The 21,740-nt window shown below is 36.9% G+C and overlaps 1 protein-coding gene across 1 annotated transcript in view; it reads left to right on the top strand.

The window, feature by feature from the left end:
* The window catches only part of VEGFC (vascular endothelial growth factor C), a 155,916-nt gene that overhangs the window by 82,687 nt on the left and 51,489 nt on the right, over positions 1–21,740 (top strand). The window contains exon 2 of the mRNA XM_027837635.1: positions 20,660–20,870. Coding sequence (XP_027693436.1) covers positions 20,660–20,870 — 211 coding nt within the window. The remainder of the gene's footprint in view (positions 1–20,659; positions 20,871–21,740) is intronic.

The following is a 21,740-nucleotide window of genomic DNA, read 5'->3' on the forward strand; positions in this document are numbered from 1 at the left end:
TCCCACTATTCCTTTGAAGAGGGAGGGGAAGTCCACAGATACAGAACCTTGCATATAACATCAAACTTTGTGATGTTTTGATTGGTTTTGCTGAATTTTTTTTCTCTTCTTTTTTATTCTTTTTTTATATCAGATGGCTGTCTGTGATGGGATAGATGGGGGAGGTATACATTGGGAATTACAGGCAAGCTAAAACCCATTAATAAAAGATAAGTTTATTTTAAAAATTAACCACTTTTTTTCTACTTTGTAGAAAGTAAACATTTAATTCTTGTTGTTTGTGTGGATATTTAGGATTGGCACTCAGTTCAGATACTGAGTGTGAACTATTATTTATAATGGCTTTGTACGTCTGATAAACCGGACTTTCAGAATAAGAAAGTAAAAAAGGAATTAAATGCTTTAGTATTTGTATTTGTATTTAGTATTTAGTATGCAGATCAATTATGATTTGTCCCTTCTCATTTTATCCTCGCACCTTTTCCACATGATATACAGAATTAGAGTTGATGGGAAAGTACTAGTGGAACTAGAATAGGCTAAGTATTTATATTCAAATAGACATGTGACCTCACTGAATGAGTTATTCCATGCAATGACACCAGTTGCCAATCCATCTATGCCTGCCCATCCTGTAGGACTCTTGTCTTGATCCTCTAAAAGGTCCACCATTGAATGTGGGGGGAGAGGTGGGGTATGGAGTCTATCCAATATTCAGGAGAATTCCTTGATTTCTCCCAGCATCATGAAGAGACAAATAGAGGATATGCATTGTGTGCCAGTTATCCCTTCCTCTTGTTACATGATCTGCCAGTCTTATTTCTTGATCATACATTTCTTCACATCCTTTACTCTGAGTCTTCATTGTCTTCTTCTTTGTCTTCATCTTTGTCTTCTCCATCATCATCTTCATCCTCTTCTTCTTCCATCTCTATTTGCTTTGATACAGCTTCCTTAGATCCACCACATTCAATGGTGAACCTTTTGGAGGATCAAGACGAGTCCTACAGGATGGGCAGGCATAGATGGATTGGCAACTGGTGTCATTGCATAGAATAGCTCATTCAGTGAGGTCACAGGTCTATTTGAGTATAAATACTTAGCCTGTTCTAGTTCTACTAGTACTTTCTCAGCAACTCTAATTCTACATGTTATGTGGAAAAGGTGCGAGGATAAAATGAGAAGAGACAAACCATAATTGATCTGCATACTAAGTACTAAATACAAATACTAAAGCATTTAATTCCTTTTTTACTTTCTTATTCTGAAAATCCAGTTTATCAGTTTCTCCACTGTCCTTTGAGATATATTCATTTTCAGTTATCTGGTGACTATAATGTTGCATGCAACAACCCAAGTAGAGTATTTGTTCTGAAAAGGTTCTGCCTTTGTTGTTGTTTTTTTAAATTAATTAATTTATTTTTAGTTTTCAACATTCACTTACACAAGATTTTGAGTTCCAAATTTTCTCCCCATCTCAACATTCCCCTGACTCCAGGACAGCATGCATTCTGTCCCTTCCCCTAATCTGCCCTCCCTTCTATCACCTCCCCCCTCTTATCTTATCCCATTTCCCTTCTATTTTCCTGTAGGGCAGGATAGATTTCTATACCCCATTGCCTGTATATCTTATTTTCCAGTTGCATGTAAAAACAATTTATTTTTAAAACTTTGGGTTCCTAATTCTTTCCCTTCCTCTCTCCCCACCCACCCTCATTGAGAAAGAAAACAACTTGATACAGGTTATACATGTGTAGTCATGCAAAACACTTCCATAATAGTCATGTTATGAAAACTAACTATATTTCCCTTCATCCTATCCCACCCCCCATTTATTCTATTCTCTCTTTTGACACTGTCCCTCCTCACAAGTGTTTGTTTCTGATTACCCCCTCCCTCAATCTGCCCTCCCTTATATCATCCCTCCCCTGTTTTATCCCCTTCCACCTTATTCTCCCATAGGGTAAGACAGCTTTCCATACCCAATTGAGTGTGTATGTCATTTCCTCCTTAAGCCAAATCTGATGAGAATAAGATTCACTTATTCCCTTTCACCTTCCCCCACTTCCCCTCTGCTATAAAAGCTTTTTCTTGTCTCTTATGTGAAATAATTTATCTCATTCTACTTCTCTCTTTCTCCTTCTCCCAGGATAATCCTCTCTCACCCTTAATTTTATTTTTCAGATATCACCCCATTCATCTTCAACACACCCTGTGACCTCTATCTATCTATCTATCTATCTATCTATCAATCCATATGTTTTTTCCCTCCAACTGCCCTAATGCTGACAAAGGTCTCATGAGTTACAAATATCATCTTTCCATGCAGGAATGTAAACAGTTCAACTTTAATAAGTCCCTTATGATTTTTCTTTCCTGTTTACCTCTTCATATTTCACTTGAGTTTTGTATTTGAAAGTCAAATTTTCTATTCAGCTCTGGTCTTTTCATCAAGAATGTGTGAAAGCCCTCTATTTCACTGAATGACCATTTTTTCCCCTGAAGGATTATACTCATTTTTGCTGGGTAGGTGATTCTTGGTTGTAATCCTATCTCCTTTGACCTCCGAAATATTATATTCCAAGCACTCTGATTCCTTACTGTAGAAGCTGCTAAATCTTGTGTTATCCTGATTGTGTTTCCAAAATACTTGAATTGTTTCTTTCTGGCTGCTTGCAATATTTTCTCCTTGACTTAGGAATTCTGGAATTTGGCTATAATAGTCCTAAGAATTTTCTTTTGGGGATCTCTTTCAGGAGGTGATTGGTGGATTCTTTCAATTTCTATTTTACCCTCTTGTTCTAGAATATCAGGTAGTTTTCCTTGATAATTTCTTGAAAGATGATGTTTAGGCTCTTTTTTGATCATGGCTTTCAGATAGTCCAATAATTTTTAAATTATCTCTCCTGGATCTATTTTCTAGGTCAGTTGTTTTTCCAATGAGAAATTTCACATTGTCCTCTATTTTTTTTCATTCTTTTGGTTTTGTTTTACAATTTCTTGATTTCTCATAAAGTCATTAGCTTCCATGTGCTCCATTCTAATTTTTAAGAAAGTATTTTCTTCAGTGAGCTTTTGGACTTCCTTTTCCATTTGGCCAGTTCTGCTTTTGAAGGTATTCTTCTCCTCATTGGCTTTTTGGACCTCTTTTGCCATTTGGGTTAAGCTATTTTTTAAGGTGTTACTTTCTTCAGTATTTTTTTGGGTTTCCTTTAGCAAACTGTTGACTTGTTTTTCATGATTTTCTTATATCACTCTCATTTCTCTTCCCAGTTTTTCCTCTACTTCTCTTACTTGCTTCTCAAAATCCTTTTTGAGTTCTTCCATGGCCTGGGACTGATTCACATTTTTCTTGGAGGCTTTGGATGTAGGAGCTTTGACTTTGTTGTCTTCTTCTGGTTGTATGTTTTGATCTTCTTTGTCACCAAAGTAAGATTCTATGGTCTGACTTTTTTTTTTTGCACTGCTTGCTCATGGTTCTAGACAATTATTTGACTTTTAAACTCTTTGTTAAGGTATGGATCTGCTTCCAGTGTGGGGAATGTGCTGCCCTAAGCTTCAGGGGTTTTGTGCAGCTGTTTTCAGAGATACCTGTAAGGAACTGTAAATTTTCAGTTCTTCCAAGGTGGTATGATCAGAGGTGAGGTGTTTACTCCTTTCCTGGCCTGGGCTCTGGTGTATGAGTGACCACAAGAACTCTTTTCTGCCTTGGAACTGAGTAGGATTCCCTCTCCACTACCACTACAAGCTCCACTATGCCAGAGCTCCTCCTTGCCCTAGGACCGCCACCCAGAACTTTGAACCAGATCTAAGCAAGGGCAAAGCAAGAGAATCCTGCCTCAGCACCAGCAAAGAGATCCCTGCAATCCCCCTCTGATCAGCCACTTGGTCCCCCCTCCATCTGTGGGCTGAGCTCTGGAAGCAGCTGCCGGCCTGGTGTTGTGCCAGGACTGGGGCTGGACTAAGCTCCTCTCTTACTGTGGTCCAACAGGCCTTTCCCACTGGCCTTCCAAGTTGTCTTGGCATTTGTGGGCTGAGAAGTCAGGAAACCATCACAGCTCCCCTTGATTCAGTCCCCTGAGGCCTGCTCCAGGTTTGCTGAGTCCTGGCTTTCGCCTACAGGGTCCATGCTGAACTGTGCTCCTCTCCCAACCCGGTGCAACAGACCTTTCCTATCAACCATCCAGGTTGTCTTGGGTTGGAAATTTGTTTCACTCTGTCTTTTTGTGGGTTCTGCTGCTCTAGAATTTGTTTAGAGCCATTTTTTACAGCTACTTTTGACAGGTTTGGGAAGAGCTCAAGCAAGTCACTGCTTTTACTCCACCATCTTGGCTCTGCCCCCCCTCTGCCTTTGTTTCTGGGAGAAATAATAAGTCATAGAAGAAGAAGATTTGTAATCAGTCCAATCTTCTCTTTTTAAGTTTTAGGCCTAATTCATTTTCAGTTTGCAATCTGTCCAATAAAATATATTCAGGGGTAAATTCTATAGGTTATCTATTGAACATCCATATAATCCAAATGATTTTATGTTTTTATTTTATCTACTTCTTAAAAAAATAACAACTCTTAAACCAGCCTTCACTAACAACTGTTATTCTATACCACCCTCCTCTTCATATCTAATTTCCTCAAGATTTCTACCTATACTAGGTGCTTTCCCTTCCTGTTTCTCACATTTAAACCTTCTACAATTTGATTGCCAACCTCATCTCTCAAATGTAACTGCCCATCCCAAAGTTGCCAGTGATTTCATAATTACCAAATTTAATGGTGTTTTCTCAAACCAGATCAATCTTGACCTCTCTGCATTATTCGACACCATTGATCACCATCTGCTTCTGAATTCTTTCTCTTTTTTTAGGTTTTTGTTACACTGTTCTCTCCTGGTTCTTTTCCTATTTCTCCCTTGCTGCTTCCTTAATTAGTTCTTCATCCATGTTGTACTTACTAACTCTGAGTGTCCCCAAAGGTTCTTTCCTGGGCCCTCTTCTCTTTTTAATCTATACTATCTCACTTGGTGTGGGTCAGCTAGACGGCTCAGTGGACAGAACACTGGGACTGGAGTTAGGAAGACTTAAGTTCTAAACCAGCCTCAGACACTTACTAGCTGTGTGACCTTGGGCAAGTCACTTAACCTCTCTTTGCCCAGGAGGCAGCTAAGTGATTCAGTGGATAGAGCACTGAGCCTGGAGTCAGAAAGACCTGAGTTCAAATGTGGCCTCCTATACTCACTATGTGACCCTGGGTAAGTCACTTAACTTCTGTTTCCCTTGATCCACTAGAGAAGGAAATGCAAAGCACTCTAGCATCTTTGCCAAGAAAACCTCATGGACAATATGGTCCACAGGGTCATGAAGAGTTGGACATGATTGAACAGCAACAAAAATCTCACTTGGTGATCCCATCAGCTCCCATGGGTTCAATTATTATCTCTATGTAGACGATTCTCAGATTTTTCTATCCCGTCCTAACCTCTCTCCTGACCTATCTCCAACTGCCTCTTGGACATCTCAAACTGTATATCCAGTAGGCATCTCAAACTCAACATGTATCCAAATCAGGACTCTTCCTCTTTTCCCCGACTGTCTCCCAACTCCCTCCAAAATTCCTTTACACTGATAAGGGCATCATCTAAGCCTGCAGCATTGGTGTGATCTTCACTCCTCCTTCTCACTGATTCCACATGTTCAATCTATTGCTACATCTTGTTTCACCCTCATAACTCCTCTTGTATATGTCACCTTCTGTCCACTTGTGCAGCACAACCGTAATTCAGGCCTTTATCACACCTATTTGAGTATGGGATAGATTAGAACATGTTCAGAAGAGAACAAGTATGATGATAAAAGGACTAAAAACTGTCATATGATGCTCAGTTGAAGGAACTAAGATGTTTAGCTTGAGGAAATTCAGATTTGTTGGGGGAGATAGGCATGATGACTCTTAAGTAATTGAGGGGTTGTAATGAAAATTAGTATTGGGACCCAGAGGACTGAACTCACAGTTGCTGCCTTTTAGTATGGAGAGAACAAGAAGGACATTTCACAATCTGAAACATGTCTTTCTGGTCTTTGTATGTATTATTCCCCTCTACACATTCCGTTATTCAGTCACACTGGCCTACTTGCCATTCCTTACACATGACGCCCCATGTCCCATCTCTGTATCTTTGTACTGGCTGTCCTTCATACCTGGAATCCTCTTCCTTCCTACTTCAAGATTCATAGTAAATGCCACCTTCTTCAGTATAAGACTTCAGAGAGTCTGGGAACTTGGAAATTTAAAATTTTAAATATATTGATAATTGTATTTCAATACAATTTCAGTATGTTTCCTTTGTAATCCTATATAACTTCTGCGTGTAAAAACATTATTTTAAGAAGGGGACCATAGGCTTCACCTGGCTGCTAAAGATTTGCATGATATAAAAAAGGTTAAAAACCACTGCCTAAAGGATTAGTTTTTAAAAAGACTACCAATGAATCAGAGAATTTCAGAGCTGGAAGGGATCTTAGAGGTCATCTAGTTCAACTTTCTCATTTTACAAATAGGGGAGTTTAAAAGAAACTAAGTGACTTCCCTAAAGTCCCATAGCCAGTCAACAGTGTACCTGAACTCCATCAATCAATCATTAAATATTTATTGAGCACCTACTATGTACCTGGCTCTGTGTTAAGCACTGGCTCAAATGTGAATTTACTAATGTTCATTCCACACCATCTCTGCAAAAAAGTGTAGTCCTACAGCCCTCTACAAATAAACTGCATCAAATTCAAGTGATTAAAAAACTTTAATGTAACTGTCTCCTAAAATTATGAACACTCACTGCAATGGAAAGGAAAGGAAGGCATAAAAGGATATAAAAGAAAAAGCACCCACATTTTATATCAAGTTACTATAAATGCTTTTGCAATACTATCTGTGGACTTGTTTGTTCTATGAATTTTTAAGTAGATTATAAATGCTGAGGAAGATTTAACAGTTTTGGGATTAGTAAAAAAAAATAGGAGACAAAATATGGTATTTTCAGATGTAGCATTTCTGGTTAAATAATTCAACTTTGTTTTACTCAACAATGTTTCATAGCAACCAACTCTCCTCCCTGGTATGTTAGTGAGGAATCTGGAATCCTTTTGAGACAGAAGCACATAAGCAATCACAAGTTCATCTGGATTTAATTGCAATATATAAAACAGGTGTGCATTTTAGGCTCACAGCATTGTAAAGATCAGACTGAAAGCTGAAAAGTATAGTGTGCTCAGATCTCCAAATATTCTACACAGCCATTTGAAATTATCCCAGCCTCATTATCTTTGTAATGTCTTTCATTAAAAAGGCAATTGTGTGCCCTAAGAACTCAGTCAGTCAGCTCATCAGATTTTATTTTTTACATCTAATTTGAGATTAATGTGAGCTGGGTAGTGTTATGCAATTTTGGGTAGGGGAAAGAACATGGAGGGAGTGGAACTGAATTCCCATTGCCACACCTGTGTAACTTCGGCAAACTCTCTTAACTTCTCTGGTCCTAAGATTCCTCACCTCTAAAAGAAGCAGATTAGCCTCTATGGTTTCTAAAGTCCCTCCATCTCTAAGTTTATAATTTGGGAAGGAATTGTTGTATATTAAGCTTTTATCATTTCACACAACCTTGCAAACAACCAAGAGGCTATTATCACAACTGCCTTTACTTAGAGTTAGGTAGGTGGCAAACTGGATGGAAAGGTGCACTGGGAGTCAGGAAGACCTGAATTCAAATGCAGTTTTAGATGCTTGCTAGCTGCATGACCCTGGACAAGTCATTTAACCTGTTTGCCTCAGCTTCTTTATAAGTAAAATGGGAATAATAATAGCACCTACCTCCCAAAATTGTTGTTAGGATCAAATTAAATAATGCTATGAGAAAATATGGAGTGTTTTGTAAACCTTAAAAATGCTTGTGCCCTGTCTCTCTCTCTCTCTCTCTCTCTCCCCCCCCTCTCTCCCTGTGTGTGTGTGTGTGTGTGTGTGTGTGTGTGTGTGTATCAAGCTAATTATTATTTTTGGCGTTGTTAAAAATGAAAGAGGAACATAGGAGTCAGAGCTGGAAAAGACACCTTAGACTTACTTAGTCCATTACCTTATTTGAGGAAATTCAGGCCCAGAGATAGGAAAGGACTTGCCACAATTTCCACGTGGAATAAGTTACAGAACCAGGATTCAAACTTAGTTTGTCTGACTCCAAGTGAACTCCTCTTTCCAACATATTCAGTCCCTCAGAAGTCCTAGAGTCCAGGCTCATTTTTTAGTTGAGAAAAATGATTTCCAGCGAATTAAAGTGACTTGCCCAAATACCAGAAACGGATTAATTAATTTAAAACACTAGGAACTTGCTTATCAATTTTTGCCATTGTTTACAAAATGATCCCTTAGTAAACTAAAAAAAAAAAAAAAAAAGGTTGAGAACCTCAGCTTTAAAAATCTACTTCATTAATTTATTTTTCTTTCCTGGCTTTTAAACAAACCATAGGGTTTGACACAGAAGCATATTTTACAAAAGAAGCAACACATCACACTAGTGATGCCGTCTAGAGGTTAGACTTTTTGGGCCTGACCTCTTAGGTCCCATTAGGTCAGACAGCTACAAGGTTGTCTTGAAGTAGCCTGATGCTCTCAGGCTCTTGGTCCAGTGGTTCTGTTCAAGACCATGGATGTGGGCAGAATTGTAGGCCCAATCCTCTCAGTCCTCTCAGCGCCAGGGACTTGGGAAAACTTAACGTACTTCTTTGGGTTTTTGACTTTTTTGTCTGTTTCCCAAGTTTTATTCCTAAATCTTTTTTAAGGAGGGAGGGACTTCCAGTCCCCATTCTGGCAAAGGGTCAATCCTTTTCAATTCCTGTTCATTTCCCTTCAATTTCAATGAAGATTCACCATATTAGCTAGACTTTTAAGGAGTCTGAGCATCTATGTGCTATTGGCTAGATTGTAAAAATCTGAGCATCTTAATGGAGACAAGATGGACCTTATATACAGAAAGACCATGGGAGAGTGGCCAAGTAGTCCATGAGGTAATAGAATTCTCAAGGGTGGGAAATGGAGCCTAGGTGGGACCAAGGGTGGGAAGAGGCCTGGGGCCATAGGGAGGCAAGACAATAGAGGGGAGATTGGGTGTAGCCACAATGAAAGGCCAGTTGATGGGATTATAGCCTCAGGGGAACTCCAGAGATTTGGCCTTGTGGGAAAGTCCAGGGTTTTTCCTTTCTGGGGTCCAGATCCCAACCCCATCACTAGTTTAATTATTCAAGACCTCTCAATTTGAAATAAGAAAAAAAATCTCATTTTAGCCAGGAAGAACTGAGAAATAAAAGAGCTCTTTTAAAAAAAATCCCATTAATATGTCAGTAAATTTCAAATTTAGGAAAATCAAAATTTTGTTCCAAATTGTAATGAATTACAAATTAGTTGCTGGAGTCACTCAATCAACAAGCTTTTAGGAAGGGCTCTTCCTTTGCTCCAGGTATTATACTAAATGCTAGAGATAGAAGTACAGATAATGCAACAATCCCAATTTCAAAGAACTTACATTTACATTCTAATGAAGAGGGGTAGACAAAAATTGTATGTATAAGTATATATGTGTATGTATATGAACATATGTATATATATATATATTTATAGCATAAATATAAAGTGATTAAATTAAAATGTACACAAAGCACTTAAATGTAAGGTAAATTGTGAGAGAGGGCACTAGGAGTTGGAGGATCAGGAAGGTTTTCATGCAGAAATCATAGTTATATTTGCATATGGTGAAGTACCATGGAATCTAAACTTTTGTTATCAATAATTATTTATATACTTAAATGGGCCTCTGGTCCCATTGGTATGATTACTTTCTTCACTTGTACACAGTGTAACCCCTCAATCCTTTCTCAACCTCTAAAATTCTTATCCATGTCTTTCAATCTTAAGGAGTATTCAACAAATGTGCTCTCTGTCTCCCTTTAGTTCTTTCAATACCTTGAGAGTACCAATGCTGTCCACCTACTCTATTTCCTCTCAGATTATATGAATTGTCCCCTTCCTTTTTTGGTCAGACATGTCTCTGATGATGTTTTTTAAAACACTTGTTTTGTGCACAATTTGTTGAAAATGTGATACAGCTTGATGGAGCCGGGGGTGTGTGTGTGTGTGTGTGTGTGTGTGTGTGTGTGTGTGTGTGTGTGTTGCATTTGGCTCTGTTTTGTGATTATTTTTTTAAATCACAGTGCTTCAGGTTTCATACTCAAGTAGAATCACTGGGACAATATTGGCATTTAATAACATGAGCTTTTGCAATACTGAGCATTATAAGATCCCTGAAAATATTTCCTATTTTATGACATGAAATTCAACCATTCTACTACTAAAATCTTGAACTAGCTAGCTCATTTTCTAGATGCGCATAGATTTGGCATTCAGAGATCTTCATAACTTGCTCCCTGCACCTTTCCAGTCTTCTTATACCTTATATCCCACCCCCAAATGTGACACTGTCCAGTGACAATGGTTTTGCTATTCTTCCTGCATGACACTCCATCTCCCAGCTCCAGGCATTTTCAGTGGCTGTCCTCTATACCTGGAATTCTCTCCTTATCATTTCCTCCTGAATTCTTTGGCTTTTTTCAAACCTCAGATAAAATCCCACCCTTTACAGGAAACCTTTTCTATTTCTCCTTCATTTTAAAGACTTCCCTCTGTTGATAATCTCCAATTTATCCTATATACAAGCATACCTCAGAGATATTGCAGGTTCAGTTCCAGACCACCTCAATAAAGTGAATATTGCAATAAAGCAAGCCACACAATTTTTTTTGGTTTCTCAGTATATATAAAAGTTATATTTACACTATACTGTAGTTTATTAAGTGTAAAATGATACTATGTCTAAAAATGTACATACCTTAATTAAAAATACTTTACTTATTAGAAAATACTACTCATCATCTGAGCTTCAACAAGTCATAATCTTCTTGCTGATGGAGGGTCTTGCCTCCATGTTGATGGCTGTTGAGTGATCAGGATGGTGATTGCTGAAGTTTGGGGTGCTTGTGGCAACTTCATAAAATAAGACAACAATGAGGTTTGGTGTATTAATTGACTCTTCCTTTCACGTGAACATTTGGAGGTCATTGTAGGATTATTAGTTGGCCTAATTCCAATATTGTTGTATCTCCAGGAATAGGGAGACCTGAGGTGATGGGGAATGGTCAGTCAATGGAATAGTCAGAACACAAACACCATTTAGCAATTAAGTTCACAATCTTATATAGGTGTAGTCTGTGACACTCCAAAACAATTACAATAGTGACATCAAAGATCACTAATTATAGATCACCATAACAGATGTAAAATAATTAAAATGTTTGAAATGTTGCCAGAATTCCTGCCAAAAAATTTGCCAGAAATATTGCCAAAATGTGACACAGAGTGTCACAATGTGAGTGCATGCTGTTGGAAAAATTGCACCGGTCGACTTGCTCGACACAGGGTTACCACAAACCTTCAAGCCTTCACTTTGTAAAAGATGCAAAGTTCAATAAAGAGAAACCCAATAAAACAAGGTATGCCTGTGTAGCTTGTTTGTATGTAGTTGTTTGAATAGTTTCCTCTATTAGAAGGTGACCTCTTTTTTTGTGTGTGTGAGGCAATTGGGTTAAGTGACTTGCCCAGAGTCACACAGCTAGTAAGTATCAATTGTCTGAAGCCAGATTTGAACTCAGGTCCTCCTGACTCCAAGGCCAGAGCTGTATCCACTGCACTACCTAGCCGCCCCTAGAAGGTGACCTCTTTAAGAGCCTGAGTCTTGAGTCTTGTTTTTCTTTGCCTCCCCATACCTTATAGTGTCTACTATGTACTACTTACCTAATACATACTTAAGATATGTATGTTAATGGACTGAATGGGCTTGACATTCTGCTTTTTGTAGTACTTTAGATATTACATGTTTTCCATCCACTTTGTTCATTGTGAACAGCAAAACTAATTAACCAATCAATCAACATTTTTTAAGTGCCTACTATGTGCCAGGTATTCTGCTAAGCACTAGGGATACAAAAAAAAAGGCAGACCCTGCCCATCAAGGAGCTTACAATCTAATGGAGACAACATGCAAACAAATAGATATAAAGCATGCTATATACAAGATTAATAGGAAATAATTAATAGAGGGAAGGCAATAAAATTAAGAGGGGTTGGGAAAGACTTCCTGTAAAAAAGCGGGGAATTTAATTGGGTAGTCAGAGAGGAGGAGAGAGAATATTCCATGTATAAGGGACAATCAGAAAAAATGTCTAGAGCCAAGAGATGGAATGTCTTGCTCATGGAGCAGCCAGGACGCCAGCGTCTCTTAATCAAAGAGTATATATCAAGGAATAAGGAATAAGAAAACTGGAAAGGTGATAGAAATCTAGGTTATAAAAGGATTTGAATGCCAAACAGAAGATTTTGTCTCTGATCCTAGAGGCAATAGGGAGCCACTGGAATTGATTGATTGGGGGTGACATTATTGGACCTGCACTTCAGGAAAATCACTTTAATTACTGAATGGAAGATAGATTGGCAAGGGAGTGAGGGGGAGGTGAGCAGACTTAAGGCAGGCAGATGCACCAGCAAGGTACTGCAAAAATCCACACGCAAGGTTTTGAAGGTCTGCACTAGAATGGCAGCAGTGTCAAAAGAGAAAAGTGGGTGTACTATAGAGGGGTTGCACAGGTGAAATCAGAAGGCCTTTGGAACATATTGAATAAGGGGAGAGATGAGAGAGAGAGAGAGTGAGGAGTCCAGGATGACACCTAGATGTCAAAGTAATCTCATATAATCAATCAATAAGCATTTTTAAGTACTATGTGGGAGATAATTGTGATAGACACTCACATACAAAGATGACACAACAGTCCCTGCCTTCAGATAGCTTGCATTTTAACAGGGAGGACAACATGCACTTCTAAAGGTAAGCAAAAGACATAAACAGAGCTGACACAAGGGAATTTAGGAAGGCACTATTATCAGAGGAGAAAAGAAAGGCATCATGCAGAAGGCAGAGCTGCAGCTCAGTATTGAAGGAAACCAGGGATTACAGGAGGGGGTGTGTTCCTGTAGGGAAGGGTCAGCGCAAAAACACAGGTACAGAAGATGGAGTCCAATTTTAAAGGAACAGCAAGACCAATTGGAGTGTACTATGTGGATAGAATCAATTTATATGAAGCTTGGAAAGTAACATATGACCAGGTCGTGAAGAGCTTTAAAAAGTGTCCCAAACAGGCATTTATATAGTTGTGGTAACAAAGAACTATTGGAGTTTACTAAATTCCATTTACCAAAAAGAAGCAATGGCTGCTCCTGACATTTAGTCACATTTTCATGCTAGGTTTCATTAATGTTGTATGCTATTATGGATGTGGTCTATTTCCATGAATATGCCAACTTACTTGTCATTGGACACAAAATTGCACTTTGAGAGTAATACTAGTTACATTAATGCTTGTAAATAGTCCATGAATTATGTGATTCTTAGCACCCTCTCTCCTTTCCTACCTTCACTTTTCAAGCTAAAGTGGGCCATACAGAACCGAGGGCTATTCATATTTTGCTGTGTTTCATAGGTCTTAAGGTTAGAGAATTCATCATTTATCAATGAAACTTCTGGAAATGTCCCTTTTCTTATTTAAGTAAACTGATCTTCAGACCACACACATAGTCTGGTACTATCCACATGTGTATATCCAAAACTTTTTTAGCTCATTAGAAACAGACCCCCCCAACAAGAATCTCACATTCTGTTGGCACAGTATTTTAGAACCTTACTGGAGACCAACAGTAAACAGACAAACAATAACAATAAACAGAAAAAGACATCCAGAAGTATAGAAATCAGGTTTTTTGGAAACACAAATGGACAGTAATGGAAACACAGAAATAGAACCTGACTGGGACAGAGACAAAAAGAAATCAAGACATGGGTAGTGACCCTAAAATATAGGACACAATAAAAGCTGAACCTCAGAGAACAGTCCTGTCTAAGAGATAGAAATAGAAAGAAAGTGAAAGAGTGGTAGAGGAGAGAGAGAAAGAAGGGGGTAGCAAGGGAGGAAGGGAGAGAGACACACAGAGAAATTGATAGAGAGAGACACACAAAGAGAGCTAAATCAGACAAAGAGAACTACTTTTCATAAAGACAGAGAAAGTAAAGTGCAGAAATTTCCTGAGACAGGGGACTTTTTGTCATAAGAATCACTGTAAAAAGCAAGGTCATCCCAGGTACACCTGTGAAACTGTACTATCAACTAAAATAGTAGATGTATAGATGGTCTTTAAATGTCAAGCTAAAGAGATTGGCCAGTGGACTATTGTATGTGTTTTAATTTCAAAGGTGGCATTTATCTTCCTAAATAATTTTTTTGTTATCTCAATATTGTGTTTCTGAAATTAGATAAATATTTAAGAGGTAAAATGTCATCTTTCAAGTGAAAATAATAATGAAGTTTTGATATTTACCCACCAAAATGAGGTACTAGGGCAGAAGACAGTATGTGTGTGAATTTTCTTCCCTGTTCCAAGTCAGAGAATATAGCAGTGAAAAATGCCTAGCTTTTCTCAATCAGAAGATCTGCCATAAGGCAATTCAATCATTTGGGCTGAAGTAGCTTTCCAGTCCCTTCAGAGAATTTAGATTCACATAGGGCTTCAATCTAATCTACTGGGTTACTTCACAAAACAAAATTTACAGGAATTTTCATCCTGTGGATCTAGCTGCTAAGAAGTGAAATAGATTTTTCAGCAGGATAGCAAAACATTAATGTAAAAAAGATTGACAGGTAAATAAAGGTCCTGATCATGAATTCATTATAAAAATTAATCAAAAGGATTTGCTAAGGGGATTTGAATAAATCATTAATTTTTCATCCCTTTGAGGGAGATAAACATCATTGAGACCCTAAGGATTGCGTCCTTGTAGTCATTTTCTGCTTCCTACCTTTCTGGAATGCTACCAGAAAAATTCTTTGTAAACCATAGACATTTATGGGAATGAACTATTATTATATTCATTAATAATAAGACTAATAATAATAAATACAAACTACTTTTCAAGGTGGTGACTTTTAGAAGGGAATTCCCATTTGTCTAAAATGTGTGAAATTAGATGGCATCTCTACTCATCTCCCCTCCCATAAAAATTCATAAGCATCTAAAATATTTTGATAAATAAAAATCACATCATGTTTAAGTCATAGACTTTAAAGTTGGAAGAGACTTTAGAGATCTTCTAGTACAACTTTCTCATTTTACAGGTGAGTAAACTAAGCCTCAAAAGCATGAAATATCTTTTCTCAGGATCTCACCCCTTATAAATGGCCAGGGTATAATTAGAGCCCAGTTCTTTTGATTCTTTATTCATTATGCCTTGTCATTGCTAATTACGTCAAAAATACAGAGAACTGCTTGCCCACTAAGCTGCCTTAGGTCAGGTGAGAAGGAGGGAATAGTCACATACTTTTGCTGCTGAATTAATTCTGAATGGAGAGTTGAAGCAGGATCACTTATTGTGGTGGGGTTGGATTTTTCTCTAGTTGTCAGAGGGCAAAGATTGAAAGGGGTGAATGGGGAGGATGAAGAGGGACTGGAGGAGAAATGGGCCAATTGGTGTTTGTAGTTATGATGATGATTGAAATTATTGAAGGCTGGTAGGAAAAAGGAAATTAGATCTCTAGAAATGGAAGAGGTAAAGTACATGATTCCTCTTACTCTAGTTCATTCTATTTCATCTCACCCCAAAGTGATAAGGTTAACAGATCTCTTGGTTTGTTTTTTTTAAAGAAAACTCCCCGTCCCTCCCCTTTTAAAAGCTTGTTTTTACCAAATGTCACTTGTTCTTTTGGATTTAATAAAATGTTCCTTTTTTCCCCTCAAGTGTAGAAAGGAGAAAAGGAAGTCTATGTTTTTGCACTACTTTTCTTTGAACAGCGAACAGTAAGAATCTATCTTATTACCCTGGGGAAGGGCCTATACCACTACCTAGCATTTATTTTCTTTTTAACATTACAGCATTTGAGAAATCCCATTCAGCCCCAGGAGTGTTTGAGTATCTTTTCCCAGAGAAGAAAAACTGCATTTTTTTATATTAGATCACCCTTAAAAATACAGATTTTGCTAGACACTCAGATGACCCTCTGTAGCCACAGCATGAGGATATAGTTATGGAGTCAGGCCTTGGGTGAATAGCTGCAGCTGTGAACTTCACTGTCTGTTACCAATTCCTTTTTCTCTGATCCTTAATATCTGAAAAGGACATGTGCTTTTAGGTGTGGCAAATTACTTTAACATGATCCTTGTGTGTCCTTCTCCTCCTGTGAATTTCTAAAGATTCCTGGGAGTAGTCAGTGAGCAACACTCTTAGAGGTATAAGGGGTAGTTCACAAAAATCTTGGCGATTCAGCTGAATGGACCAATAACTCTGGTTTCTTATCCAGCTCAGTGCCTAGTTCTGCTTCACTGACAAACCTAGGACCCTTAATGGTGTCAATAAGGCAGGAGTGGCAAAGGGTTGCTATGGAGTGATTGGGGACTGTTTAGTCAAGCAGAGCTTTCTAGGTCTACCTTTGTGGCTGGAATACAGAGATGTGATATATTTATGTGATTTGGCCCTGAGCCTTAGGTTTCAATGCCTCTAGGTTAGGTTCCTGGGACACTAGCCCTTCTTCTTGGAACCAGTGCTTTTTTTTTTAATTAAACTTCTCTTATTCCTAAAACCAAACCCTTGTGGCATCAAGCCTGCTGGACCTCCCTGATCCTTCTTCCTCTGTCTTGACTCTCTGTAGGTAGAGATCATTCACACCTAATCTATCTTGCTCTTCTTATGCCATCATTTTCAAGTGTCCTGGTTTCTCTTTTCTCTTCACACCAGTGAATTTTTTAGAGCTTATAAATAGAAGAAACACTACAGAAATTTCAGAAAATTCAGAAATAACATGATAATTAGAAGTGCACCTTTAAAAATAATCTACCCTTTCTCCAGAGAAAACTTAAACTTTCTAATCTTATTTTTTAAAATAATGATAGTGCCCCATTGACCCCTTCAATCACAAAATTGTATCCTGTCCACATGGCAGTATCGATGAGATTAATATCTTCAGAAAAGACTACTGAATCAGCTGATTTAAGGGTTACCTGATCTAGACTCACCAGAGGTCATTCATTCCTTCCTCCAAACCCAGGTTCACTTTTAGCCAATCAAGAAAACTGTTGATTGAATAATAGGTTGGCTAGGGCTCTATCCATTTGTTACATAACCACTTTGCCTTCTACTCCTCCCCCAAAGCAGAGTAGGAAAAAAAGAAAGTATTACAAAGTTGTTTGTTTGCTTATCTTTACATCAAAAATCAGAATAATTTAACCTGACACAGATGTCATCTCAAATTCACAACAGACCTTTTCCCTAAGATCTATTTTTTCTGCTTCCAATCAGTTAACATTTGTTAGGCATTACCAAATGAGGCAGATAGGTGATACTAGCCCATATTCAGTAAGACCTAAGTTGAAATCTGCTCTGACACTTACTAGCTGTGTAATCCTGGACAAATTACTTACCATCTTTCTGCCTCAGTTTCCTCAATTGTAAAATGTGAATAATGATAGCACCTACCTCAGAGAGTTTTTTGTGAAGATCAAAGGAGATAATATTTGTAAAGCATTTAGCACAGTAGTTGGCCCATAGTAGGCCAAGTTATTCCCTTAATTGCTTATTGCTTTCTCTTATCAGAGTCACTAAATTAGCCATAAGAACCTGAGTATTATTCTATATCCTCAAACCCATTGTTAGCCTGTGCTTTAGCTGGTGATATGTATTACAATTGAAAATATCCAACCTGTGATAAGTTTATGCACAGGTAAAATAAATTCAGGGCAGAAATGTCAACAGCAAACACGGCCCAACTCCTTGGATAATTTTTTTTTAAGAAAATGACATTTTGGACATACTTTAGATTTAGTAAATTTAGTAAATTCAGTAAATTTCTGCCAGGTTCTTCCTGCCCAAATTAAGCTTGGAAAATAATGTTTGAACTGACATCTGTATATATGCATATATATGTTCATATATAGTGTATACATATATGTGTTTGTATATATAAAAGCATACACACATATATATATTAGGCACACTCACACACACACATACAATCATATTTTATTTTGATCTTGTCAATGTTGCTTTTCATACCAAACTATGGCAGAGGGTGATGAAATGACCTGCATTTACTATAATTTCATTTCATTATTTAGTAAATAGGTAGCTATCAGACATAAGAATGGGTATTCTTAAATATTACAGAATGAAGTAGCCAGTTGTCTAGCAACATATAAAATGCCAGACTATAATTAAGTCATAAAATCCTTCTTTTGATTATCTTTCCAATGTTTTCTCTCTTCTTTCCTATGTGAAATAAGCAAGTAGTTAAGATTTGTACATAATTCACATGTTCTAATCACTTTCACTTACCAACAATTACTTTGTATTATGTTGTGTATATAGATATACATGTGTGTATTAACATATGTATATTTGCATGTACATATATTCATGTACATTTATATATAGTATATGTATATGTGTGTATACATATATATGTATGCATATTGTTTTCTCCAATAGAATGTAAGCTCTTTGAGAGCAGAAACTGTTTCATTTTTTACTTTGTATACTTTGTATATTTTACTTTGTGCCTACCATAGTTCCTTGAACATAGTAGGTGCATAATAAATGGACATTTATTGAGCAACAATTGACAACAATTAAACTTGTCACTTAATTGATTTTAATACACTGCTACATAGGACCAATTTTGCATATGTTATCAGTTAGAATAAAAATTTCCACATATTGTATAATGGTAACTAGTTAATATAAGCCCAACTAATTTTAAGGTTGTTTTTTATAGCTCCTTTGACATTGTACCACAAAATAAAATTGGTAGCATATCAACAGATGGAATGTTGGCATCTGTGAGATCATAGATACTTTAAAATATTGAAATAATTTGCCTCTTAGTATGGTAGCTCTTAAGAAACCAAAATTATGTCCTCACAAAAAGAAAATAACATGGTTGTCCTAACTTAAACTAACTTGAAAAATTAAAATACAAAAATGTCATTTAGTCTTCTAATTGCCTCAATTTTTAACAATTCATTTAACAATCTTAGTGATTTATCAGTCTGTCAATAGATATAGAACAAGCTTTATGGAAATAGATCACATGGCAAAGTTATGCTGTTAACTTTGTACCACCTCCTTCCAAGTGAATAATGCTATAGAAGAGAAAGCAATTATACACACATATATGCACATAAATATATGTGTATGTGTGTATACATGTCTGCATATGTATGTACATGCATATATACATGTGTATAGAATGCAGTAGAATTCACTTTCAGGTGTTTTATGCTTTTCCTGCTCTGGAGAGAGTAATTTACTCATTATAGTTCCAAAATTCCAGGGGACATGCCAAATTATAAAATATGACTTTTTCTATTTACCCATGATTTTCTGGTTAAGGAATTTTTTTAAAAACCCTCTTGCATTCATTTCCATTCTTTTCGAGTAGATTTAGAAGAGTTTTATGAGTTTGTTGCTATAGTGACTCTTTAGGATATGCTTCAGTATATCCTATTTAGTAAACACACACACATATACAAACATACATATATGTGTATGTATATATAATATATATGTATATATAATATATATATTATATATACATATATATTATATATATATATATATAAACTTTTCCCTAAAGATTTCAAAAGTTTCTGTCATGAGTATCATGGGAAATCACATTTTTAAAATGGAATTTTGTACTCTCATGTTCATTTGGTGATTCTAAGGCAACACCTTAGCAAAGTCCCTGATATTATTTCAAAAATCTGTATTTAGATATTTTTTGTTGTTGTTGCTGATACCACTGAGTAAAATAAAAGTAACATAATACTTCACTGTTTTGTTTGACTTCACTGGAGAGTAATACAAGGGCAAATATCTAATTGTCAAACTCCTAAAAGCAACTATGTATAAATTTGAAAGCAGGACCATATATTTGTAGTTGAAAGAACAATTTAGTACAAATACCCATCTTTATAAAGAGCAGAAATAACCAAAAAGTTAAAATTAATAATCAAATTATGACTCTAAATAGTAATTTGCTAAAAAAAAAAGTCATAGCTAGTTTTAAAAACTTTGAATTGATCAGTAAGAATTTAAAATCTTGTTTTCAGCATGAATTCTGTAGCCAAGACAAAATAGTGTTTTATTCGTCAAGTATTTATTGAGCATTTATTGCAGAAATAAGTAAGAAGTGATAATTAACTAACAAATTATAGCTCCAAACAGCAATTTAAAATGCCTAATTTTAAAAGTTTTGAATTTATTCATTAGAAACTTAAAATGTTTTTATCATGAACACCGTAGCCAAGACAAAAATAAGTACTTTTTTCATCTATTCTTACACCTTTATTTATTACTTAATATATGCAAGTCACTGTAGCCTCTTCCGTCAAGAAAAAGAATCGTTGTACAGCAAATGTTAGCTTTTTGACGTCTCCTAAATACAATTTGAAAAGTAATTGATATTGCATGTTTCTTTAACAGGATCATGCAAGCAAAGATCTGGAAGAGCAGTTGCGGGCCGTGTCCAGTGTGGATGAACTTATGACAGTCCTTTATCCAGAATACTGGAAAATGTTTAAATGTCAGTTGAGGAAAGGGGGCTGGCAGCAAAATGGGGAGCACCCCAGTCCTGACACAAGAGAAGAGAATGTCAAATTTGCTGCAGCACATTACAATGCAGAGATCTTGAAAAGTAAGTGCAGGAAAGAAAACATGTAATCAGTCCTGGCAATGAAACCAGGAGTGAGGGGAACATCCTTCCTCAACCTGTCCCACCACCACCACCACCAACTGAGTATCTGTACTTTTATATACCACCTTTAGAATTTCATATGCTGAAAGAAAGGGATTGATTTTAAAAGAGAATGTTTATCTTATTTAGTAATATTCCTCATTGCTATCAAATTGGGTGGGAAATAAATTTGTGTGTTTCTCATGAAGCTTTAGTTCCTTCATTTGCTGGTGAGGCCCCCGGGGGAACGGAACAGTAAATACCCTGTTATATGCATATAAGTGTATATTTCATATGCATGCTCATTCTTACCAATATAAGTATTCTCCATCTTGTAAATCACCTGATCATTCCTTCAAGTTAGGTTTCCTAAATGTTCTAGTTACATGCAGTGGGAAGAGAAAAGAGTCATTTTTTCAAAAGGTACTTTATGGGCTGATTGTTCAGAGATAATGACTGCCTTCAGTAGACTTAGGGTGATGTAATCAAAAGAATATTGAATTTGGAATCAGAGGAACTGGGCTCAAATCCTGCCTCCTTCACTTACCATCTGCATGACTTTAGACAAGTCTCTTAACTTCTCTCAGTCTCAGGTGCCTCATCCATAAAGTGAAGCAGTTGTACTGTGGCCTGAGAGGCCAATTCCAGTTTGAAATCTTCAATTCTGGACCTTTGTGAATCCAATGACATTTAGTAAGCCCTGTGGGGAAAATAAGTATATAAGAATAACTAAGGTATCTCTTGCCCACCATTCCTCAGTTTCCTTCAGTGGATGATGCTATATTGAATTAATGGCACTGTAGACAGTTTTCTTCAGTTGTTAAATAAAAT

This window comes from Vombatus ursinus, unplaced genomic scaffold, assembly GCF_900497805.2.
Source record: "Vombatus ursinus unplaced genomic scaffold, bare-nosed wombat genome assembly UNPS02014821.1, whole genome shotgun sequence".
In the NCBI taxonomy this organism is placed as follows: domain Eukaryota; kingdom Metazoa; phylum Chordata; class Mammalia; order Diprotodontia; family Vombatidae; genus Vombatus; species Vombatus ursinus.